This window comes from Salmo salar, chromosome ssa01 (assembly GCF_905237065.1).
Source record: "Salmo salar chromosome ssa01, Ssal_v3.1, whole genome shotgun sequence".
NCBI classification, from domain to species: domain Eukaryota; kingdom Metazoa; phylum Chordata; class Actinopteri; order Salmoniformes; family Salmonidae; genus Salmo; species Salmo salar.
In genome coordinates this window covers 5,648,023-5,672,570 of record NC_059442.1, presented here as the reverse complement: position 1 = coordinate 5,672,570, position 24,548 = coordinate 5,648,023, and the positions used below count along the sequence as shown (strand labels likewise).

The window sequence follows — 24,548 nt, the reverse complement described above, 5'->3', positions numbered from 1 at the left end:
CAGCTGTAATGACTGCAACCAACCACTTCCTGTAGTTGTTGATCAGTCTCTCACGTCGCTGTGGAGGAATTCTGGCCCACTCTTCCATGAAGAACTGCTTTAACTCAGCAACATTTATGGGTTTTCAAGAATGAACTGCTCGTTTCCGGTCCTGCTAAAACATCACCATCGGCTTTAAGTCTGGTATTTGTACCAGGCCAAATCCAGAATGTTGTACATGCTTCTTTTCAGCCATTCTGACGTAGAATTGCGTTTGTGTTTTAGATCCTTGTCTTGTTTCATGACCCAGCTGTTCTTCAGCTTATTGACGGATGGCCTCGTACCAACGGTCGGGCATGGTGGCGATAGTGTGATGGTTCAGGGATGTTCTGCTGCCTCAGGACCTGGACGACTTGCCTTCACTGAATAACCATTAATTCTGCTCCCACTCAGAGAATTCAAAAATACTATACTTTTTTTCAGGGCACTGTATTTATGTATTAATTACTAAACTCGAGTTAAATATTCACCTCCTTTTTATAAACGCACGTTGTTGAATATAAAAGTTTCAAATTAAATCATCGCTGCCAGATTATAATGAGATGTACGGTAATTATTTAGCATGAGGGACATAAAGTCCTTTTATGTGCGTCTATTAACAGCTGCTTAATGAACAGCTAATACCATTCCTGGGGACTTGCTGGGATTAATACACATCAGTTTCTCTTTCACTTGGAGATATACATTTTTTTTAAGATCATATTTTAATTTTCTAGGGAATTATAGTGTCACAGGTCATGTTGGAGTAGGGTTGTACTGTGGTTATGGTACTGACACAGGTCACGTTGGAATAGGGTTGTAGTGTGGTTATGGTACTGACACAGGTCACATTGGAATAGGGTTGTAGTGTGGTTATGGTACTGACACAGGTCACATTGGAATAGGGTTGTAGTGTGGTTATGGCTGACACAGGTCACGTTGGAATAGGGTTGTAGTGTGGTTATGGCTGACACAGGTCACATTGGAATAGGGTTGTAGTGTGGTTATGGCTGACACAGGTCACGTTGGAGTAGGGTTGTAGTGTGGTTATGGCTGACACAGGTCACGTTGGAGTAGGGTTGTAGTGTGGTTATGGTACTGACACAGGTCACATTGGAATAGGGTTGTAGTGTGGTTATGGTACTGACACAGGTCACATTGGAATAGGGTTGTAGTGTGGTTATGGCTGACACAGGTCACATTGGAATAGGGTTGTAGTGTGGTTATGGCTGACACAGGTCACGTTGGAATAGGGTTGTAGTGTGGTTATGGCTGACACAGGTCACGTTGGAATAGGGTTGTAGTGTGGTTATGGCTGACACAGGTCACGTTGGAGTAGGGTTGTAGTGTGGTTATGGCTGACACAGGTCACGTTGGAGTAGGGTTGTAGTGTGGTTATGGTACTGACACAGGTCACATTGGAATAGGGTTGTAGTGTGGTTATGGTACTGACACAGGTCACATTGGAATAGGGTTGTAGTGTGGTTATGGTACTGACACAGGTCACGTTGGAATAGGGTTGTAGTGTGGTTATGGTACTGACACAGGTCACGTTGGAGTAGGGTTGTAGTGTGGTTATGGCTGACACAGGTCACATTGGAATAGGGTTGTAGTGTGGTTATGGCTGACACAGGTCACGTTGGAGTAGGGTTGTAGTGTGGTTATGGTACTGACACAGGTCACGTTGGAGTAGGGTTGTAGTGTGGTTATGGCTGACACAGGTCACGTTGGAATAGGGTTGTAGTGTGGTTATGGTACTGACACAGGTCACGTTGGAGTAGGGTTGTAGTGTGGTTATGGTACTGACACAGGTCACGTTGGAATAGGGTTGTAGTGTGGTTATGGTACTGACACAGGTCACGTTGGAGTAGGGTTGTAGTGTGGTTATGGTACTGACACAGGTCACATTGGAATAGGGTTGTAGTGTGGTTATGGCTGACACAGGTCACATTGGAATAGGGTTGTAGTGTGGTTATGGCTGACACAGGTCACGTTGGAATAGGGTTGTAGTGTGGTTATGGCTGACACAGGTCACGTTGGAATAGGGTTGTAGTGTGGTTATGGCTGACACAGGTCACGTTGGAATAGGGTTGTAGTGTGGTTATGGTACTGACACAGGTCACGTTGGAATAGGGTTGTAGTGTGGTTATGGTACTGACACAGGTCACGTTGGAATAGGGTTGTAGTGTGGTTATGGTACTGACACAGGTCACGTTGGAATAGGGTTGTAGTGTGGTTATGGCTGACACAGGTCACGTTGGAATAGGGTTGTACTGTGGTTATGGCTGACACAGGTCACGTTGGAGTAGGGTTGTAGTGTGGTTATGGTACTGACACAGGTCACGTTGGAATAGGGTTGTAGTGTGGTTATGGCTGACACAGGTCACGTTGGAGTAGGGTTGTAGTGTGGTTATGGCTGACACAGGTCACGTTGGAATAGGGTTGTAGTGTGGTTATGGTACTGACACAGGTCACGTTGGAATAGGGTTGTAGTGTGGTTATGGCTGACACAGGTCACGTTGGAATAGGGTTGTAGTGTGGTTATGGTACTGACACAGGTCACGTTGGAGTAGGGTTGTAGTGTGGTTATGGCTGACACAGGTCACGTTGGAGTAGGGTTGTAGTGTGGTTATGGCTGACACAGGTCACGTTGGAGTAGGGTTGTAGTGTGGTTATGGCTGACACAGGTCACGTTGGAATAGGGTTGTAGTGTGGTTATGGCTGACACAGGTCACGTTGGAGTAGGGTTGTACTGTGGTTATGGTACTGACACAGGTCACGTTGGAGTAGGGTTGTAGTGTGGTTATGGCTGACACAGGTCACGTTGGAATAGGGTTGTAGTGTGGTTATGGTACTGACACAGGTCACGTTGGAATAGGGTTGTAGTGTGGTTATGGCTGACACAGGTCAGTACCAAAATTCCCAACTTCTCCAGAAATCCTGGTTGGAGGATTCCAGGGTTTCCTGCTGATTTCCTTCTCTGATTCCAACCAGGATTTCTCAAAAACGTGTTAAATTTTTGGAAAGTTACTAGAATGCAGCCAGCCCTGTTTATTTGAGAGAGCCGTTGGTCTGTTGAGAGCAGAACGCTGTTAACCAAGGCCATTGTCTCTGTCCATCACTGTGTGTTTGTCAATAACATGTTCTTTTCTTTACGTTTTCTTTGTTGTTTTTCTATCCTTGAAGGAAAAAGAGCTTTCATTTTGATTTTGCAGTAAGGTATTGTGGTCTGCTTCAGTCTGTTCAGTCCCCCTCTGTCTCTCAGTCCCCCTCTGTCTCTCTGTCTCTCTCTCTTTCTCTCTCTGTCTGTCTCTCTTTCTCTCTCCCTCTGTCCCTCTCTCTGTCCCTCTCTCTGTCCCTCTCTCTGTCCCTCTCTCTGTCCTTCTCTCTGTGTTTTAGACCAGATCCATCCACTCTCATCTCTCCTCCTCTCCTCAGCAGTCTGTATCTATCTGTAACCTGACACTTTAACAGCCAGCTGCTAACAGACACACAATCCTTAGCCGGTTAGCATTACTCTAGAAATGATCATAATAATATACGACATTTAGCCAATGCTTTTAAACAAAGCGACATACAGTATTGTGTGCATTTTCATATGGGTGGCCCCAGAGGGATTCGAACCGACAACGATCCTGACATGGCATGCTTCATTGTCTATCAAGTTAAGCCACACATGACTAACAAGCTATGTAGCTAAATATGGTACAATATTTGTCGTGCATGGTCCCTGACAAATAAACTAAACAATGAAAAAAGTGAATCTATGGGAAGTGTACTGATAAAGTGTCAGGTTGTCAGTTACAGCTGCTGTTCTCTGGATCCTCTTCCTCCCCTTCTCTTTCTCCTCTTCCTCCCCTCTTCCTCCCCTCCTCCCCATCTCTTCCTCTCCTCCTCCCCTCCTCTTCCTCCCCTCCTCCCCATCTCTTCCTCCCCTCCTCTTCCTCCCCTCTTCCCCCCTCCTCCCCATCTCTTCCTCCCCTCCTCCCCATCTCCTCCTCCCCTCCTCTTCCTCCCCTCCTCCCCATCTCTTCCTCCCCTCCTCTTCCTCCCCTCTTCCCCCCTCTTCCTTTTCTTTCTCCTCTTCCTTCTCCCCCCCTCCTCCCCATCTCTTCCTCCCCTCCTCCCCATCTCCTCCTCCCCTCCTCTTCCTCCCCTCCTCCCCATATCTTCCTCCCCTCCTCCCCTCCTCTTTCTCCCCTCCTCCTCTTCCTCCCCTCCTCTTCCTTTTCTTTCTCCTCTCTTCCTCCCTTCTTTCTGTTTCCTACCATTCCATTATCTCCCTGTGTGTGATGTAATCAAGCTTCCTGCTAGATTGATTGCCCTTTGTTCTAACATGGTCTAATGGAACATTAATGCATGTACATTGGCCATACATCTGGGTTGTGTCCCAAATGGCACCCTATTCCCTATATAGTGTGCTACATTTGACCAGAACCCTATGAGGGGGTGGGAAGGAGTGAGTGGTGGATAGCAGTTCCCTAGCCTAGCTGGTAGGGTTAGGGTCAATTCCATTCTTATTCCAGTCAATTCAGAAAGTAAACACAATTCCAATTCAAAACTTTACTCATTGAAAAGCATTGAAGGAATTGTCATTTTAGTGTACTTCATGAATTGAATGGGAGTTGACTGGGAATTGACTGGGAGTTGACTGGGAGTTGAATGGGAGTTGAATGGGAGTTGAATGGGAGTTGAATGGGAGTTGAATGGGAATTGAATGGGAGTTGAATGGGAATTGAATGGGAATTGACTGGGAGTTGAATGGGAGTTGAATGGGAATTGAATGGGAGTTGAATGGGAATTGAATGGGAATTGACTGGGAGTTGAATGGGAGTTGAATGGGAATTGAATGGGAGTTGAATGGGAGTTGAATGGGAATTGAATGGGAGTTGAATGGGAATTGACCCCGACCCTACTAGCTGGTGCTGTGACCTGCTGGACCGTGACGTACCTTTTCCTGAAACCTTCCTGTGTCCTGTTGGTGTGGTGGTGTCTGATTGGCTGCAGCAGGAATGATGGGATGGCTTGGTGCAGGCCAGTGATTGGCTATGCAGCATGCATGTCTTGCTTCCTGCTTCTCTGCCACCAATCAGGTGTTGGGTTGTTGGGTACTAGAAGGCAACCGGGGCATATGATTGGATCAGAGTTTTAGTAGTGGGTTCCAAAGCAGAACCTTACAAACTGGTATGTAGTTAGTTTATACTTTTTCAATTACAAAGAAAATATAATCATCAATGTAACGACTTCAGACTTTTTGTTTCTCCAGGATTTGTTTTGGACCTTTTAAAAGGATATGATGAAACTCGAGGCTTGGAGACAATTGAAGCAACGTCCGTCTACACGTGTACATCAGTTACACACCCAACAATGATAATGATTGAATCAAATTAAAGCCATATGCCATTCAAAGACTACAAAACCAAAACGTGTTTGGTGTATAAGTATAAATCAAACAAAATAATGTAGTTTTTAGTTTTTTTTTATTTGAACAGGTCGTAGTTTAACATGGTTCCTGCTTCAGGAGACTGTTGATCTATAGATCTAGTTAGTAGTTACTAATTATCATGTGACTTTCTCTGTCCAATAGCACGGCATTACTGTAGTAAGGTTGGTCAGAGTGGTATTAACCAATAGAATCTCTCCTCCCTCGGGTTCCTTCCCAAGGCGTCCTCTACAGGTATATACAGTTCCATTGTATTAGTATAACCCATACTATAGGTTAAATAGACGAGTTAAAAATATAATTTCTTAAATCTGTCTCAAAGGACCATGAAAATATTTTTAAAGGTTATATTTTGTAGCTATTAACCACCAAGTTTTACAAATTTTTTATAAATTCTGTTATGACTGTAGCAAGTTGACCCTCGATACTGTGTATATAATATATTTCTTAAGGAACTAAGAGAATCGCGTGGTTAACTCTGGGTTGTTTTTAGGTCGTTTACTCAACTACCTGTCTTTTTTTTTTTTTTTTTACACATTTTGTCCTCCCTCTTCTTTCAAATGATGACCCCAGACTCTCAAACAAAGTAGGGGTCAAATCCATTTAAATTCAGTCAAGCCATGAGTAAAATTGGAATTTGAAATCACTGCTAACTTCCTGACTTGACTGAATTGAAATGCAATTGACCCCAACCCTGCTCTGAAACTATATTTCCTTCAAACCGCACAAAGATTTTCATGGTTTAGAAACACTCTATGCTGTCTTGTGTTCAAGCTGATCTACCTGTCTCCTGGGATCTGTAGAAACAAGCAACATTATTTATTAATATAAGATGAAGGCTTTACCAACCCTGGGGGCAACTGACTGCCTGGTTAGAAACCAACCATTCTATTCGAGTGGAGCACATGAAAGCTCTAACCGTCATAGGGTTCCTGAAGCCTCTAGTCTCAATACTAGACAAACCCTTCATCCTGAAGCTATTCTATTCTGCACGTGCTCACTCTATTTCCTGTTTCCCTATGTTTGGCTTCTGCCCTGGTCTCTCCACAGCCCTGATGAGGACTCATGTCAGAAGTTCATTCCATTTATCGGAGTAAGTATCTTTCTCTTAACCTCTCTAGGGTAGGTGTAGACAGATCTGTTTATCAGAGTAGGTATCTTTCTCTTAATGTATTCAGATCTGTTTATCAGAGTAGGTATCTTTCTCTGAATGTAGACAGATCTGTTTATCAGAGTAGGTATCTTTCTCTGAATGTAGACAGATCTGTTTATCAGAGTAGGTATCTTTCTCTGAATGTAGACAGATCTGTTTATCAGAGTAGGTATCTTTCTCTGAATGTAGACAGATCTGTTTATCACAGTAGGTACCTTTCTCTGAATGTAGACAGATCTGTTTATCAGAGTAGGTATCTTTCTCTGAATGTAGACAGATCTGTTTATCAGAGTAGGTATCTTTCTCTGAATGTAGACAGATCTGTTTATCAGAGTAGGTATCTTTCTCTGAATGTAGACAGATCTGTTTATCAGAGTAAGTATCTTTCTCTTAATGTATTCAGATCTGTTTATCAGAGTAGGTATCTTTCTCTGAATGTAGACAGATCTGTTTATCAGAGTAGGTATCTTTCTCTGAATGTAGACAGATCTGTTTATCAGAGTAGGTATCTTTCTCTGAATGTAGACAGATCTGTTTATCAGAGTAGGTATCTTTCTCTGAATGTAGACAGATCTGTTTATCAGAGTAGGTATCTTTCTCTGAATGTAGACAGATCTGTTTATCAGAGTAGGTATCTTTCTCTGAATGTAGACAGATCTGTTTATCAGAGTAGGTATCTTTCTCTGAATGTAGACAGATCTGTTTATCAGAGTAGGTATCTTTCTCTGAATGTAGACAGATCTGTTTATCAGAGTAGGTATCTTTCTCTGAATGTAGACAGATCTGTTTATCAGAGTAGGTATCTTTCTCTGAATGTAGACAGATCTGTTTATCAGAGTAGGTATCTTTCTCTGAATGTAGACAGATCTGTTTATCAGAGTAGGTATCTTTCTCTGAATGTAGACAGATCTGTTTATCAGAGTAGGTATCTTTCTCTTAATGTATTCAGATCTGTTTATCAGAGTAGGTATCTTTCTCTGAATGTAGACAGATCTGTTTATCAGAGTAAGTATCTTTCTCTTAATGTATTCAGATCTGTTTATCAGAGTAGGTATCTTTCTCTGAATGTAGACAGATCTGTTTATCAGAGTAGGTATCTTTCTCTGAATATAGACAGATCTGTTTATCAGAGTAGGTATCTTTCTCTGAATGTAGACAGATCTGTTTATCAGAGTAGGTATCTTTCTCTGAATGTAGACAGATCTGTTTATCACAGTAGGTATCTTTCTCTGAATGTAGACAGATCTGTTTATCAGAGTAGGTATCTTTCTCTGAATGTAGACAGATCTGTTTATCAGAGTAGGTATCTTTCTCTGAATGTAGACAGATCTGTTTATCAGAGTAGGTATCTTTCTCTGAATGTAGACAGATCTGTTTATCAGAGTAGGTATCTTTCTCTGAATGTAGACAGATCTGTTTATCAGAGTAGGTATCTTTCTCTGAATGTAGACAGATCTGTTTATCAGAGTAGGTATCTTTCTCTGAATGTAGACAGATCTGTTTATCAGAGTAGGTATCTTTCTCTGAATGTAGACAGATCTGTTTATCAGAGTAGGTATCTTTCTCTGAATGTAGACAGATCTGTTTATCAGAGTAGGTATCTTTCTCTGAATGTAGACAGATCTGTTTATCAGAGTAGGTATCTTTCTCTGAATGTAGACAGATCTGTTTATCAGAGTAGGTATCTTTCTCTGAATGTAGACAGATCTGTTTATCAGAGTAGGTATCTTTCTCTGAATGTAGACAGATCTGTTTATCAGAGTAGGTATCTTTCTCTGAATGTAGACAGATCTGTTTATCAGAGTAGGTATCTTTCTCTGAATGTAGACAGATCTGTTTATCAGAGTAGGTATCTTTCTCTGAATGTAGACAGATCTGTTTATCAGAGTAGGTATCTTTCTCTGAATGTAGACAGATCTGTTTATCAGAGTAGGTATCTTTCTCTGAATGTAGACAGATCTGTTTATCAGAGTAGGTATCTTTCTCTGAATGTAGACAGATCTGTTTATCAGAGTAGGTATCTTTCTCTGAATGTAGACAGATCTGTTTATCAGAGTAGGTATCTTTCTCTGAATGTAGACAGATCTGTTTATCAGAGTAGGTATCTTTCTCTGAATGTAGACAGATCTGTTTATCAGAGTAGGTATCTTTCTCTGAATGTAGACAGATCTGTTTATCAGAGTAGGTATCTTTCTCTGAATGTAGACAGATCTGTTTATCAGAGTAGGTATCTTTCTCTGAATGTAGACAGATCTGTTTATCAGAGTAGGTATCTTTCTCTGAATGTAGACAGATCTGTTTATCAGAGTAGGTATCTTTCTCTGAATGTAGACAGATCTGTTTATCAGAGTAGGTATCTTTCTCTGAATGTAGACAGATCTGTTTATCAGAGTAGGTATCTTTCTCTGAATGTAGACAGATCTGTTTATCAGAGTAGGTATCTTTCTCTGAATGTAGACAGATCTGTTTATCAGAGTAGGTATCTTTCTCTGAATGTAGACAGATCTGTTTATCAGAGTAGGTATCTTTCTCTGAATGTAGACAGATCTGTTTATCAGAGTAGGTATCTTTCTCTGAATGTAGACAGATCTGTTTATCAGAGTAGGTATCTTTCTCTGAATGTAGACAGATCTGTTTATCAGAGTAGGTATCTTTCTCTGAATGTAGACAGATCTGTTTATCAGAGTAGGTATCTTTCTCTGAATGTAGACAGATCTGTTTATCAGAGTAGGTATCTTTCTCTGAATGTAGACAGATCTGTTTATCAGAGTAGGTATCTTTCTCTGAATGTAGACAGATCTGTTTATCAGAGTAGGTATCTTTCTCTGAATGTAGACAGATCTGTTTATCAGAGTAGGTATCTTTCTCTGAATGTAGACAGATCTGTTTATCAGAGTAGGTATCTTTCTCTGAATGTAGACAGATCTGTTTATCAGAGTAGGTATCTTTCTCTGAATGTAGACAGATCTGTTTATCAGAGTAGGTATCTTTCTCTGAATGTAGACAGATCTGTTTATCAGAGTAGGTATCTTTCTCTGAATGTAGACAGATCTGTTTATCAGAGTAGGTATCTTTCTCTGAATGTAGACAGATCTGTTTATCAGAGTAGGTATCTTTCTCTGAATGTAGACAGATCTGTTTATCAGAGTAGGTATCTTTCTCTGAATGTAGACAGATCTGTTTATCAGAGTAGGTATCTTTCTCTGAATGTAGACAGATACATTTTCTTTATCCTGGAATTTGACCTAAAATAACATGAAACCTCTTTCCCCAGATGGTGAAAGTTGGCATTGTGGACCAGTCATCTGCAACATCAGGTGAGACGTTAGTTGTGGACAATGTACCACCGTTATTGCATGTACTTCCGTGTCATCAGTGAGAATGAATTTCTATGTGATTCTGTAGTTGTAATCTACCATATACAACGTGTTGTAATATTATCCCCACTCTTTGTTATCAGGTGACTCTGACGATGCATCCCCCATGGGGATGGTTTTCCAGTCCTCCACCCCTCCGCAGGTGTCCCCTGCCCTGAAGGAAGCTTCTCCCACCCCTCCCTCCTCCCCCTCCGTCAACACAAGCTTTACTTCATACAGGTATATGTTCATCCAGAGAATTACATTTCATTTTTAATTTTTTTTTTACATTTTAGTCATTTAGCAGACGCTCTTATCCAGAGCGACTTACAGTAGTGAATGCACACATTTCAATTCATTTCATACATTTTTTTCTCGTACTGGACCCCCGTGGGAATCGACCCACAACCCTGGCGTTGCAAACACCATGCTCTACCAACTGAGCCACAGGGAAATAAAAAAAAAAATAGATGAATGTAATAAAACAATCAAATAGACTGTGAAAATTACTAAATTGGCAAATGATGGTTTCATATATTGTACATTATGACTGATCATATTGTCTGTTTCTACCTATCAATTTGTTCCTTATTCTCTTCCTCTCTCTGTGGTGTGATGTCTGCTGGGTGTTGTAGTTCTCCCCAGGGGGAGCTGATGGGACTACAGGTGGACTACTGGGTGGCTCCCTCCCCGGCTGACAGGAAGAGAGACGTGGAGAAAAGGGACTCGTCTTTCTCTAAGAACACTCTGAAGTGTACTTTCCGCTCGCTGCAGGTCAGCAGGCTCCCCCAGGCCGGGGCCCAGCCACAGCCCGCCATGTCCATGACCGTCGTCATGAAGGAGAAGAACAAGAAAGGTAAGGGCTTGTACTGATCGTACCAGCGGAGGCTCCTCGGAGGAGGAAGGGGAGGACCGTCGTCCTCAGTGAATTTCATAAAAATAGTGATCCTTTTTAGATAAAACTATACTAAATAAATTCACGTCACCAAATAATTGATTAAAACACACTGTTTTGCAATGAAGGTCTACAGTAGCCTCAACAGTCTGGTGAGTAGTTGACTCAAAAAGAGAAAGACAAGAGTTTCACAGTTTAAAAAAGAGTATTTTTTTAAGAAGAGGCAAGGTAGAGCTAGCTATATTTCGTTGTATTTTTTTTCTTCCCACCTACCTACTCAAAACACCCAGTTCAAACAGACAGAGATGCAATGTTAGCTAGCTGGCTATGGCTAGCCAACACTGGAACTCCTCCAAGTCAAGGTAAGCTTTTGGTTTTATTCATTTATTGCCAATAGGCCGTGCCGGTGCTTGCTGTACACCGGGCACGCTAAATTGCTTGCTGTACACTGTACTGCATGATTGTTGTGGGTTTATTAACTGGCTAGTTCTTGTAGCTAGCTATGTTGACTGTGACGCGTTAGCTAATATGGTGACATGGATGTAGGCTGTGTGTAGCGGTTAGCGGTTATGGTATGAAGGTTTGGCGTGGAAATGTTTTTTTTTTTTTTTTTGTGGCCTGGTCACAGAAAGCTGTTGTGTTGGGCACTGAAGTCCACAAGCTAAGGGAAAAGGTGAGAGGAGAGGGCGTATAGTGCGAGAAGGAATTATACAACGAGCAAAATGTTCATGCTGTTTGTAAAGTGAGGGGAAAAAAGTATTTGATCCCCTGCTGATTTTGTACGTTTGCCCACTGACAAAGAAATGATCAGTCTATAATTTTAATAGTAGGTTTATTTGAACAGTGAGAGGCAGAATAACAACAACAAAATCCAGAAAAACGCATGTCAAAAATGTTATAAAATGATTTGCATTTTAATGAGGGAAATAAGTATTTCACCCCCTCTCTGCAACAACAACAACAAAACCACTGCAACAACAACAACAACAACAACAACAACAACAACACTGCAACAACAACAACAACAACAACAACACTGACAACAACAACAACAACAACAACAACAACAACAACACTGCAACAACAACAACAACAACACTGCAACAACAACAACAACAACAACAACAAGCCACTGCAACAACAACTTGAGTTTTCGCTCAAAAAAAAAAAGAGACGATAGTTGATCGTCATGATTAGCACTCGCATTTCAAGTTAGGAATTCAGATTATTTCTGTTCCCTCTTACCAGTCATGTTCCTGCCAAAGAAGACTAAAGACAAGGATGTGGAGTCTAAGAGCCAGGTGATCGATGGCATCAGTCGACTGATCTGCACTGCCAAGCACCAGCAGACCATGCTAAGGGGTAAGACTCCTTCCTAAGACTCCTTCCTACCTCCTAAGGTTGCAAAATTCTGGTCACTTTCCCAGATTTTCCATAAATCCTGGTTGGAAGATTCCTAATGTCAGGAGGGAATAAGCAGGAAATCCAGGAATCCTCATATCCAAGATTTCTGGCAATTTGGGGAAAGTTACTGGAATTTTGCTGCCCTCCAACCTCCATGTTGTGTCCTCATTTTACCCTCCGTAGAGTAGGGGTCTGCAACTGGCGGCCCACGGGCCAAATCTGTCCCCTAGTATTAGTGAGCCTGGTATTACATGAATTATGAAGAACTAGTAATTCAACAAGTAAAGTTTATTTTTTTTTAAATGTATCCTCTCTTTTCTTCCAGTGCTGATTGACGGCGTGGAGTGGAATGATGTCAAGTTTTTCCAGTTGGCGGCACAGTGGTCGTCACACGTCAAACATTTCCCCATCGGGATCTTTGGACACCCTAAAGGGCCTTACTAGCAGGCCCGGCAGGCAGCGACTAGAGCTAGTATCCATAGAGACCGTTACCATAGTAGCGACCGTTACCATAGTAGCGACCGTTACCATAGTAGCGACCGTTACCATAGTAGCGACTTTTACCATAGACACTCATCTGGAACTGAGGACGACGCCCCCGCTCTCATGTGCCAATAGCCTTTAACCTCCCAGCTCCGCTCTTTGCACTGCCCCGCCCCCCCAGTCTGCACTGCCCCACCCACACATCATAGCCTGGTCCCAGGTCTGTTTGTGTTATCTTGTCAACGATTTGCTTGACAATGACCATAGGAGTTGGCAAGACGGCACAAACAGATCTGGGACCCAATGTCTTAATTTAAGCTCCAGCTTTCCCTTGTGTTTTATGTTAATACGTTTTTGTGTGTTTGTTTTTTCTATATGTATATTATAAACCTTCCCGAGGCAAGGCTGTCAAGGGGACATTTTGTTTTCTCACCAAGCTTTCAAAAAAAAAAAAAAATCCTGCTGATGTTTTGATTTTTTTGTTGTTGCAGAAACCTAATGAAATAATAATTTGATAAATTAACTCATTAACTCCTAAAAAGCGAGTGTTCAACTTTTCGGCCCCCTCCCACCATTTCTCTTTTTTTTTTTTTCATGTGGTGAAGATGGATCGTTTCAAACACTTTGCCAGGCACAAATTAGCTAGATAACTCTTTGTCAAGGATCACTTCGTAACCAAAGGCCCCTGAAACGTTGGCTGGTGGAGAAGGGAGGATGGAGGGTGGTAGAGGAGGACAACACAGAAGAGATGACTTGTCTTGTAAGGCTGGAAGAAGGAGTGGTCTGGATCCTCAAATGAAATGACTTTAAGCCGAGACAGACCTAGTCCTGGGGGTGTATTCACTAGGAACGGAGAGGGACCTACCTGAATTTCTCCAATAGGAACTCTTGTGTTCGTTACAAAACATTTTCCATTGTGAAACGTTTTTGCTACATTGTGCACTTATGAATACTCCCCTAATGACAGTGGCTCCTGATGAAGCCGGTTACTGAGACTCTCTGCACTCATCGGATGTAGCCGGTTACTGAGACTCTCTGCACCACTGAGACTCTCTGCACTCATCGGATGTAGCCGGTTACTGAGACTCTCTGCACCACTGAGACTCTCTGCACTCATCGGATGTAGCCGGTTACTGAGACTCTCTGCACCACTGAGACTCTCTGCACTCATCGGATGTAGCCGGTTACTGAGACTCTCTGCACTCATCGGATGTAGCCGGTTACTGAGACTCTCTGCACTCATCGGATGTAGCCGGCTACTGAGACTCTCTGCACTAATCGGATGTAGCCGGCTACTGAGACTCTCTGCACTAATCGGATGTAGCCGGCTACTGAGACTCTCTGCACTAATCGGATGTAGCCGGCTACTGAGACTCTCTGCACTCATCGGATGTAGCCGGTTACTGAGACTCTCTGCACTAATCGGATGTAGCCGGCTACTGAGACTCTCTGCACTAATCGGATGTAGCCGGTTACTGAGACTCTCTGCACTAATCGGATGTAGCCGGCTACTGAGACTCTCTGCACTCATCGGATGTAGCCAGCTACTGAGACTCTCTGCACTCATCGGATGAAGACTGAAATGTGCAATAGAATTAGCCTGAAATCCAGACCTGTTTTGTGCTAACATTCCACACCTTGTACTCCATGTCATATGTTTGGCAATCACAAGTAGTGGCAAGGAGTGGAATGATGGCACAAACAGACAGGTACCAGGCTACAATATACTATATACGTCCTGTACATCCAATCAATTAAATGTAAATGCAACTCATCATTGAGATGGCACTGACCCTGCAATGACAAATGGTTGATGCATATCTAGCACTCTATCCTGTCCTCTCTCTGTCTCTATCCTGTCTTCTCTCTCTCTCTCTATTCTGTCTTCTCTCTCTCTATCCTGTCTTCTCTCTCTATCCTGTCTTCTCTCTCTATCCTGTCCTCTCTCTTTCCCTCTCCCCTCTCTCTCTTTTCCTCTTTCCCTCGCCCCCTCTCTCTCTCTTTCCCTCTCTCCTTCTTTCTCTCTTTCCCTCTCTCTCCCTCTTTCCCTCTCCCCCTTTCTCTCCCTCTCCTCCCTCTTTCCCTCTCCCCCTTTCTCTCCCTCTCCCCCCTTTTCTCTCTCTTTCCCTCTTCCCTTCTCTCTCTCTCTCCCTCTTTCCCTCTCCCCCTTTCTCTCCCTCTCCCCCTCTTTCCCTCTCCCCCTTTCTCTCCCCCTTTCTCTCCCTCTCCCCCTCTTTCCCTCTCCCCCTTTCTCTCTCTCTCCCTCTTCCCCTCGCTCTCTCTCCCTTTGGCTCTCGCTCCCTCTTCCCCTTTCTCTCCCTCTTTCCCTCTCCCCATTTCTCTCTCTCTCCCTCTTTCTCTCTCCCTCTTTCTCTCTCCCTCTCTCTCCCTCTTCCCCTCCCTCTCTCTTTCCCTCTCTCTCTTTCCCTCTCCCCCTCTCTCTCTCTCTCCCTCTTTCTCTCTCCCCCTTTCTCTCCCTCTCCCCCTTTCTCTCTCTTTCCCTCTTCCCTTCTCTCTCTCTCTCCCTCTTTCCCTCTCCCCTTTCTCTCCCTCTCCCCCTCTTTCCCTCTCCCCTTTCTCTCTCTCTCCCTCTTCCCCTCGCTCTCTCTCCCTTTGGCTCTCGCTCCCTCTTCCCCTTTCTCTCCCTCTTTCCCTCTCCCCATTTCTCTCTCTCTCCCTCTTTCTCTCTCCCTCTTCCCCTCCCTCTCTCTTTCCCTCTCTCTCTTTCCCTCTCCCCCTCTCTTTCCCTCTTCCTCCCTCTCTATTTTGCTCTCATTCCATCCATCCTTCTACCCTATCCTGTTTCTCACAACAACCACTCCACACACCTTCTGTCAGAATACTAGACATGCATTTAAACTTCAACCCACTCGTTATCAGAGTCGCATATCTAGAGAGATGGGACATTGAGGTTTCTGCATTTTACATAACGTGGCTGCCATAGAATGTTGTAGCGTCATCTCCCCCATTTAACATTACATGGACAATAGTTAAACAATGCTATGTCACTGAATGTCTAGAATTTAGAACAATATTCAACCTTTTAAAAGTTGTCCCAACTCCACATATATGGCTCTGCTCATTTGTTAAGAGCCCCAACGCTCGGTCTGAACATTAACAGGCATCGCTTGCGGTGCGGTTTTGGAAGTATAAGGGCCTTAACTTTCATATCAGTGAGAAATAATGATAAAAAAAAACCCCAAAGGTTAAATTGATACAAATCTTTATAGGGTTAGTGTGCCCACACGGCCATATCTAACTTGTTTAAAAAACAAAAAAAACAAGTGTATGCTAGAAATGTGTTGTCACTGAAAAATACTGTTGCTGCAACTGTGTTAAAATCGGTTAAAACAGTGTACAGGAAGTAGAGTGATTTATGTTTCTAGAACCGTATCGCAATTGAGAATCGATTCACGTTTTAGATGGGGTATTTATTTGTCCGTTTTGGCTGCCAGAGAAAGTCTACCTTTCCCAAAAACATAGATTAAATTTGCTTTGTGAAGCCTGGAATGATTTTCATGTTCAACTGGAAACTTGTAGTTCTTTCCTCTGCAAGTATATAAGTATTTTAAGTTCTGTACTATACATATATCCTGTTTATCTTGGAAAAGTGGATTGTAATGAATGTAGGGTTCCCTTTATTAAAATATGTAGCCTATTGGTAAAAAATAAATAAAAAGACTACCACTGTAATCCTAATGTTGGGGATAATAAAACTAGACTCTTAAATGTCTGCTTTTGATTGACTTATTTAATGTGATATTCATCTTTTGTTATTTGTGTTGGGGGGGGTTTGGTGCAAATTTCAGGTGACAGCTAGCCTAAATGTATTATGGTGAGGTAACTTTGACAAATGTCATACTATAACACATGTTGTACAATGCATGGTGCATGCAACTTCAAATGATGAGGAGGCCAACTTTGGCCTAAGTTAGTTAGCTAATTGATTGATTTGCGGGTCAGCTGGGTGAGGGGGTGTTTGTGCCAGGCAGATGGAGAAGCTTGCAGCAGAGCAGGAAGCGGCTGCTTACAGAGCGGGGACCTGCAATCAACGACGACATCAACAGCACTGCGTCCGGGGGAATATCTTTCTTCACCATCATGTAGCTTCCAGACTGAACGATTGCAGATATACACGTCTATAATAGCTGGTAGAAAAATATATATATTTTTAAAAGTGGCTGTGCATTGTGCACCAATTGATGAGGAGTTGCAAAGCTGGCTGGCTAGGCTAACTAAACTGCTCCAGGGAAAAACATGAAGGAGGTGAAGGGTTGCGGTATGCGGTCTTCCGTGGGCTTTCTGTCCCAGCGAAGGCTTTTCGGAAACCCGCTAATGAAGGAAGAATTTCAGAGACTCAGGTTGGCAGGATGCACAAGCCTTTACAAGAAAGATATGCTGGGACATTTCGGCTGTGTAAACGCCATAGAGTTTTCCAACAATGGAGGGGAGTACCTTGTGTCCGGTAAGTTGGCAGCTGTAGATCATCCCTAGTTAGCATAGTTGTTAGCCTAGCAGCTACTGTGTTGTTGACAATTTACAGCTAACTAGCTAAACTTGTACGTCAGTTCGCGAGTTTAGTTGGCTGGTCGAGCCAACATATACACATTTGACACTCTAGTCATCCATTTCCAAAATGCAAGTTGTCAATTACGAGCAAGAAAATAATGTAATGTGCAGGTCAGGCTTAAATAGGTTAAATAATTGTGGCTAACCAAACCTATCTAGGTTAGCATGCTATCCAGCTGACAGAACTAGCTAGCTAGCTACACAGTTCTGCATTCCTGCCCCTTCCTTTGATATAGGCTGACATTAAGTACCGGTAGCTAACTAGTTCTCGTTTTAATAACATTATGCAGTTAACTAACTATGCAACTTTTTAACCAGTCTTTTCACTATAGTTTTGGCGTAGAATAGGGAGAGTTTGTATTTAGAGTAATTACTCTGGTGTGTTAAACTGCTGGTGGGCCTTGCAAGCTGAGTAAGCCCTTCAGAGCAGTGTAGAACAACATGGCCTGTGTTTACAATGTCTTGTCTGTCCACCCATCTCTTTCTATCTCTGTTCTCTTTGGCACTCTCTCTGACTCGCTTTCTCTCACCCCATCTCCCTCCTTCCCCCCTCTCTCTCCCCATGTCCCTCCTTCCCCTCTCTCTCCCCATCTCCCTCCTTCCCCTCTCTCTCCCCATCTCCCTCCTTCCCCTCTCTCTCCCCATCTCCCTCCTTCCCCTCTCTCTCCCCATCTCCCTCCTTCCCCTCTCTCTCCCCATCTCCCTCCTTCCCCTCTCTCTCTCCATCTCCCTCCTTCCCCTCTCTCTCCCCATCTCCCTCCGTCCCCTCTCTCTCCCCATGTCCCTCCTTCCCCTCTCTCTCCCCATCTCCCTCCTTCCCCTCTCTCTCCCCATCTCCCTCCTTCCCCTCTCTCTCCCCATCTCCCTCCTTCCCCTCTCTCTCCCCATGTCCCTCCTTGCCCCCTCTCTCTCCCCATGTCCCTCCTTCCCCTCTCTCTCCCCATGTCCCTCCTTCCCTCTCTCTCCCCATGTCCCTCCTTCCCCTCTCTCTCCCCATCTCCCTCCTTCCCCTCTCTCTCCCCATCTCCCTCCTTCCCCTCTCTCTCCCCATCTCCCTCCTTCCCCTCTCTCTCCCCATGTCCCTCCTTCCCCTCTCTCACCCCATGTCCCTCCTTCCCCTCTCTCTCCCCATCTCCCTCCTTCCCCTCTCTCTCCCCATGTCCCTCCTTCCCCTCTCTCTCCCCATGTCCCTCCTTCCCCTCTCTCTCCCCATGTCCCTCCTTCCCCTCTCTCTCCCCATGTCCCTCCTTCCCCCTCTCTCTCCCCATGTCCCTCCTTCCCCTCTCTCCCCATGTCCCTCCTTCCCCTCTCTCTCCCCATGTCCCTCCTTCCCCTCTCTCTCCCCATGTCCCTCCTTCCCCTCTCTCTCCCCATGTCCCTCCTTCCCCTCTCTCTCCCCATGTCCCTCCTTCCCCTCTCTCTCCCCATCTCCCTCCTTCCCCTCTCTCTCTCCATGTCCCTCCTTCCCCTCTCTCTCCCCATGTCCCTCCTTCCCCTCTCTCTCCCCATGTCCCTCCTTCCCCTCTCTCTCCCCATCTCCCTCCTTCCCCTCTCTCTCCCCATGTCCCTCCTTCCCCTCTCTCTGCCCATCTCCCTCCTTCCCCTCTCTCTCCCCATGTCCCTCCTTCCCCTCTCTCTCCCCATCTCCCTCCTTCCCCTCTCTCTCCCCATGTCCCTCCTTCCCCTCTCTCTCCCCATGTCCCTCCTTGCCCCCTCTCCTTCCCCCCTCTCTTTCCCCCTCCTTCGGTGCCACAGGAGGGGATGACCGTAGGGTGTTACTATGGAACATGGAGAGAGCACTTCATGCCCGCTCAGCCAAGCCTCTCAAACTGAAGGGAGAACATCTCTCCAACATCTTCTGTCTGGCATTTGACAGCACCAACAAGAGGGTGTTCTCTGGGGGTAAGTGAACAGACCATCATCCATTAATCTGTCATTCAATCACTTTCATTAGTTAGCATAGGGTAGGAATTCAGACACCGGGGGTTTTAGTTAGCATAGAGTAGGAATTCAGACTCCAGGGATTTAGTTAGCATAGGGTAGGAATTCAGACACTGGGGGTTTTAGTTAGCATAGGGTAGGAATTCAGACACCGGGGGTTTTAGTTAGCATAGAGTAGGAATTCAGACTCCAGGGATTTAGTTAGCATAGGGTAGGAATTCAGACTCCAGGGTTTTTAGTTAGCATAGAGTAGGAATTCAGACACCGGGGGATTTAGTTAGCATAGGGTAGGAATTCAGACACTGGGGTTTTAGTTAGCATAGGGTAGGAATTCAGACACCGGGGGTTTTAGTTAGCATAGGGTAGGAATTCAGACACCGGGGTTTTAGTTAGCATAGGGTAGGAATTCAGACACCGGGGTTTTAGTTAGCATAGGGTAGGAATTCAGACACCGGGGGTTTTAGTTAGCATAGGGTAGGAATTCAGACACCGGGGGTTTTAGTTAGCATAGGGTAGGAATTCAGACACCGGGGGTTTTAGTTAGCATAGGGTAGGAATTCAGACACCGGGGGTTTTAGTTAGCATAGGGTAGGAATTCAGACACCGGGGGTTTTAGTTAGCATAGGGTAGGAATTCAGACACCGGGGGTTTTAGTTAGCATAGGGTAGGAATTCAGACACCGGGGGTTTTAGTTAGCATAGGGTAGGAATTCAGACACCGGGGTTTTAGTTAGCATAGGGTAGGAATTCAGACACCGGGGTTTTAGTTAGCATAGGGTAGGAATTCAGACACCGGGGGTTTTAGTTAGCATAGGGTAGGAATTCAGACACCGGGGGTTTTAGTTAGCATAGGGTAGGAATTCAGACACCGGGGGTTTTAGTTAGCATAGAGTAGGAATTCAGACACCGGGGGTTTTAGTTAGCATAGAGTAGGAATTCAGACACCGGGGTTTTAGTTAGCATAGGGTAGGAATTCAGACACCGGGGTTTTAGTTAGCATAGGGTAGGAATTCAGACACCGGGGGTTTTAGTTAGCATAGGGTAGGAATTCAGACACCGGGGGTTTTAGTTAGCATAGGGTAGGAATTCAGACACCGGGGGTTTTAGTTAGCATAGAGTAGGAATTCAGACACCGGGGTTTTAGTTAGCATAGAGTAGGAATTCAGACACCGGGGTTTTAGTTAGCATAGGGTAGGAATTCAGACACCGGGGGTTTTAGTTAGCATAGGGTAGGAATTCAGACACCGGGGGTTTTAGTTAGCATAGGGTAGGAATTCAGACACCGGGGTTTTAGTTAGCATAGGGTAGGAATTCAGACACCGGGGGTTTTAGTTAGCATAGGGTAGGAATTCAGACACCGGGGGTTTTAGTTAGCATAGGGTAGGAATTCAGACACCGGGGGTTTTAGTTAGCATAGGGTAGGAATTCAGACACCGGGGGTTTTAGTTAGCATAGGGTAGGAATTCAGACACCGGGGTTTTAGTTAGCATAGGGTAGGAATTCAGACACCGGGGTTTTAGTTAGCATAGGGTAGGAATTCAGACACCGGGGGTTTTAGTTAGCATAGAGTAGGAATTCAGACACCGGGGGTTTTAGTTAGCATAGGGTAGGAATTCAGACACCGGGGGTTTTAGTTAGCATAGGGTAGGAATTCAGACACCGGGGGTTTTAGTTAGCATAGGGTAGGAATTCAGACACCGGGGGTTTTAGTTAGCATAGGGTAGGAATTCAGACACCGGGGTTTTCGTTAGCATAGGGTAGGAATTCAGACACCGGGGGTTTTAGTTAGCATAGGGTAGGAATTCAGACACCGGGGGTTTTAGTTAGCATAGGGTAGGAATTCAGACACCGGGGGTTTTAGTTAGCATAGGGTAGGAATTCAGACACCGGGGGTTTTAGTTAGCATAGGGTAGGAATTCAGACACCGGGGGTTTTAGTTAGCATAGGGTAGGAATTCAGACACCGGGGGTTTTAGTTAGCATAGGGTAGGAATTCAGACACCGGGGGTTTTAGTTAGCATAGGGTAGGAATTCAGACACCGGGGTTTTAGTTAGCATAGGGTAGGAATTCAGACACCGGGGGTTTTAGTTAGCATAGGGTAGGAATTCAGACACCGGGGTTTTAGTTAGCATAGGGTAGGAATTCAGACACCGGGGTTTTAGTTAGCATAGGGTAGGAATTCAGACACCGGGGGTTTTAGTTAGCATAGGGTAGGAATTCAGACACCGGGGTTTTAGTTAGCATAGGGTAGGAATTCAGACACCGGGGGTTTTAGTTAGCATAGGGTAGGAATTCAGACACCGGGGTTTTAGTTAGCATAGGGTAGGAATTCAGACACCGGGGTTTTAGTTAGCATAGGGTAGGAATTCAGACACCGGGGGTTTTAGTTAGCATAGGGTAGGAATTCAGACACCGGGGGTTTTAGTTAGCATAGGGTAGGAATTCAGACACCGGGGTTTTAGTTAGCATAGGGTAGGAATTCAGACACCGGGGGTTTTAGTTAGCATAGGGTAGGAATTCAGACACCGGGGGTTTTAGTTAGCATAGGGTAGGAATTCAGACACCGGGGGTTTTAGTTAGCATAGGGTAGGAATTCAGACACCGGGGGTTTTAGTTAGCATAGGGTAGGAATTTAGACTCCAGGGTTTTAGTTAGCATAGGGTAGGAATTTAGACTCCAGGGTTTTAGTTAGCATAGGGTAGGAATTCAGACACCAGGGTTTTAGTTAGCATAGGGTAGGAATTCAGACACCAGGGTTTTTCCTGGATCTAAATGGGGCTTTGGTGGTGGGCGTGGCCAATGGGGCATCGTTGCCAGAACATTTTAGAGGCCCCCCTATTGGCTGCAGAGGTAGCATATCTAGTTCTAAAGCACATTTCCTGCTCTGCTACACGTTCCCATGACTTACGCTGTCTGAGTGACTGTAACATAACACAATCATACCGACAATTATATGCACCCCAAAAAACACACAGGCCGCCCACCCAAGACTTTTCTATGCAGGAAAAACCCTGAACTTGAGTGATTTAGATCAAGGTTAGCGAGAGACTAAGGTTAGCGAGAGACTAAGGTTAGCGAGAGACTAAGGTTAGCGAGAGACTAAGGTTAGCGAGAGACTAAGGTTAGCGAGAGACTAAGGTTAGCGAGAGACTAAGGTTAGCGAGAGACTAAGGTTAGCGAGAGACTAAGGTTAGCGAGAGACTAAGGTTAGCGAGAGACTAAGGTTAGCGAGAGACTAAGGTTAGCGAGAGACTAAGGTTAGACTAAGGTTAGCGAGAGACTAAGGTTAGACTAAGGTTAGCGAGAGACTAAGGTTAGACTAAGGTTAGCGAGAGACTAAGGTTAGACTAAGGTTAGCGAGAGACTAAGGTTAGCGAGCGCGAGAGAGAGACACTAAGGTTAGCGAGCGCGAGAGAGAGACACTAAGGTTAGCGAGCGCGAGAGAGAGACACTAAGGTTAGCGAGCGAGAGAGAGACACTAAGGTTAGCGAGCGAGAGAGAGACACTAAGGTTAGCGAGCGAGAGAGAGACACTAAGGTTAGCGAGCGAGAGAGAGACACTAAGGTTAGCGAGCGAGAGAGAGACACTAAGGTTAGCGAGCGAGAGAGAGACACTAAGGTTAGCGAGCGAGAGAGAGACACTAAGGTTAGCGAGCGAGAGAGAGACACTAAGGTTAGCGAGCGAGAGAGAGACACTAAGGTTAGCGAGCGAGAGAGAGAGACACTAAGGTTAGCGAGCGCGAGAGAGAGAGACACTAAGGTTAGCGAGCGCGAGAGAGAGACACTAAGGTTAGCGAGCGCGAGAGAGACACTAAGGTTAGCGAGCGCGAGAGAGACACTAAGGTTAGCGAGCGCGAGAGAGACTATCTGTGGATGGTGGCTACTAGCCAAGTTCCAGATCTGATCTTGACAACTTCTTGTCACACATGCGAAGGCAGCATTTTAAGGTACCATGGGATTGGGACATGCCAATGTTTAACGTCCTTCCTCTAAAAAAAGGAAGCATTATTATCGATTGGGACACACCCGTTGTGATGTCAAACACCGACCTTCGCATCGGCCTGTTTGCCATAACAATGACATGACATTTTTTACATTTTAGTCATTTACCAGACGCTCTTATCCAGAGCGACTTACAGTAGTGAATGCACACATTTCATACATTTTCTTCCGCACTGGTCCCCCGTGGGAATCGAACCCACAACCCTGGCGTTGCAAACACCATGCTCTACCAACTGAGCCACACGTTGTTATGATTTGGCAAGACGGCACAAACAGATCTGGGCCTAGGCTAGGTGACTACTACAAGCTATCATGGGTCAGTGGTTCACTTGTTCTGTAGAGGGCTTGAGTTACCTGACCTCGGCTGTTTTATAGAAATAGTTATATTCCGAGACCCCCGTTAGAAATGACAGTTAACACCATACGTAAACAATTCAAAAAGCTGTGCGTAATAATTTGTCTTATATCCGTAAAGTTTATATACTTCTTGTGTTATCAGTAATATCACATACTGCAATGAAAAAAAAAACATGCAGTTGTTGACATAAGCGTGTCGTATGTATGCTTAGCAGAATGCATTGATTATCAATGGTTTTATCTACGAGTTATGAATGTGTCATTCTGTCCTTCCTGACCTAGTTACCCTACTACCTTTTTTGAAATTGAGTGTTTCTATCGGGATTCGATTTGGTGCTACCCGTTATTTGATGTTGTTTCATCTTTTTTTATTTGTCTCTTGTTTCAAAGGCAACGATGAACAGGTCATTCTTCATGATGTAGAACGGTGAGCATATTTTTCTTCGTCGTCAGCTACGTTGTGTACTTACTTACTTAAGGCCCGTCACTTCTTTAGGAGTATAGGCCATTGTGACCACTCCTCTCCATCACGGTTCTGTTCTGGGCAGTCTTCTCCAGCTCCTTCTATATGGGGAGGCAGGGGGTAGTCTAGTGGTTAGAGCGTTGGACTAGTAACCAGCAGGTAGTCTAGTGGTTAGTGCGTTGGACTAGTAACCAGCAGGTAGTCTAGAGGTTAGTGCGTTGGACTAGTAACCAGCAGGTAGTCTAGTGGTTAGAGCGTTGGACTAGTAACAGGGTAGCCTAGTGGTTAGAGCGTTGGACTAGTAACCAGCAGGTAGTCTAGTGGTTAGTGCGTTGGACTAGTAACCAGCAGGTAGTCTAGTGGTTAGAGCGTTGGACTAGTAACAGGGTAGCCTAGTGGTTAGAGCGTTGGACTAGTAACCAGCAGGTAGCCTAGTGGTTAGTGTGTTGGACTAGTAACCAGCAGG

The 24,548-nt window shown here is 44.6% G+C and overlaps 2 protein-coding genes across 6 annotated transcripts in view; both read left to right on the top strand.

Annotated features, from left to right (window-relative positions):
- pacs2 (phosphofurin acidic cluster sorting protein 2) overlaps positions 1 to 14,738 on the top strand; it is a 195,448-nt gene extending 180,710 nt beyond the window's left edge. For 3 of the 5 annotated variants that reach the window (XM_045708102.1, XM_045708276.1, XM_045708228.1), the window contains 7 exons: positions 3,205 to 3,237; positions 6,512 to 6,554; positions 9,889 to 9,931; positions 10,075 to 10,210; positions 10,606 to 10,826; positions 12,114 to 12,227; positions 12,595 to 14,737. In XM_045708102.1, the coding sequence (XP_045564058.1) occupies positions 3,205 to 3,237; positions 6,512 to 6,554; positions 9,889 to 9,931; positions 10,075 to 10,210; positions 10,606 to 10,826; positions 12,114 to 12,227; positions 12,595 to 12,713 (709 nt within the window). In that variant the 3' untranslated portion in view covers positions 12,714 to 14,737. Of the gene's footprint in view, positions 1 to 3,204; positions 3,238 to 6,511; positions 6,555 to 9,888; positions 9,932 to 10,074; positions 10,211 to 10,605; positions 10,827 to 12,113; positions 12,228 to 12,594 lie in introns of all 5 variants that reach the window. The other 2 variants (XM_045708134.1, XM_045708173.1) reach the window with 2 other exon arrangements.
- A 1,891-nt stretch (positions 14,739 to 16,629) lies between these two features.
- Positions 16,630 to 24,548, top strand: part of dcaf5 (ddb1 and cul4 associated factor 5) — a 28,627-nt gene continuing 20,708 nt past the window's right edge. Inside the window, exons 1-3 of the mRNA XM_045708038.1 lie at positions 16,630 to 17,217; positions 19,077 to 19,223; positions 24,010 to 24,046. Coding sequence (XP_045563994.1) covers positions 17,010 to 17,217; positions 19,077 to 19,223; positions 24,010 to 24,046 — 392 coding nt within the window. The 5' untranslated portion in view covers positions 16,630 to 17,009. The remainder of the gene's footprint in view (positions 17,218 to 19,076; positions 19,224 to 24,009; positions 24,047 to 24,548) is intronic.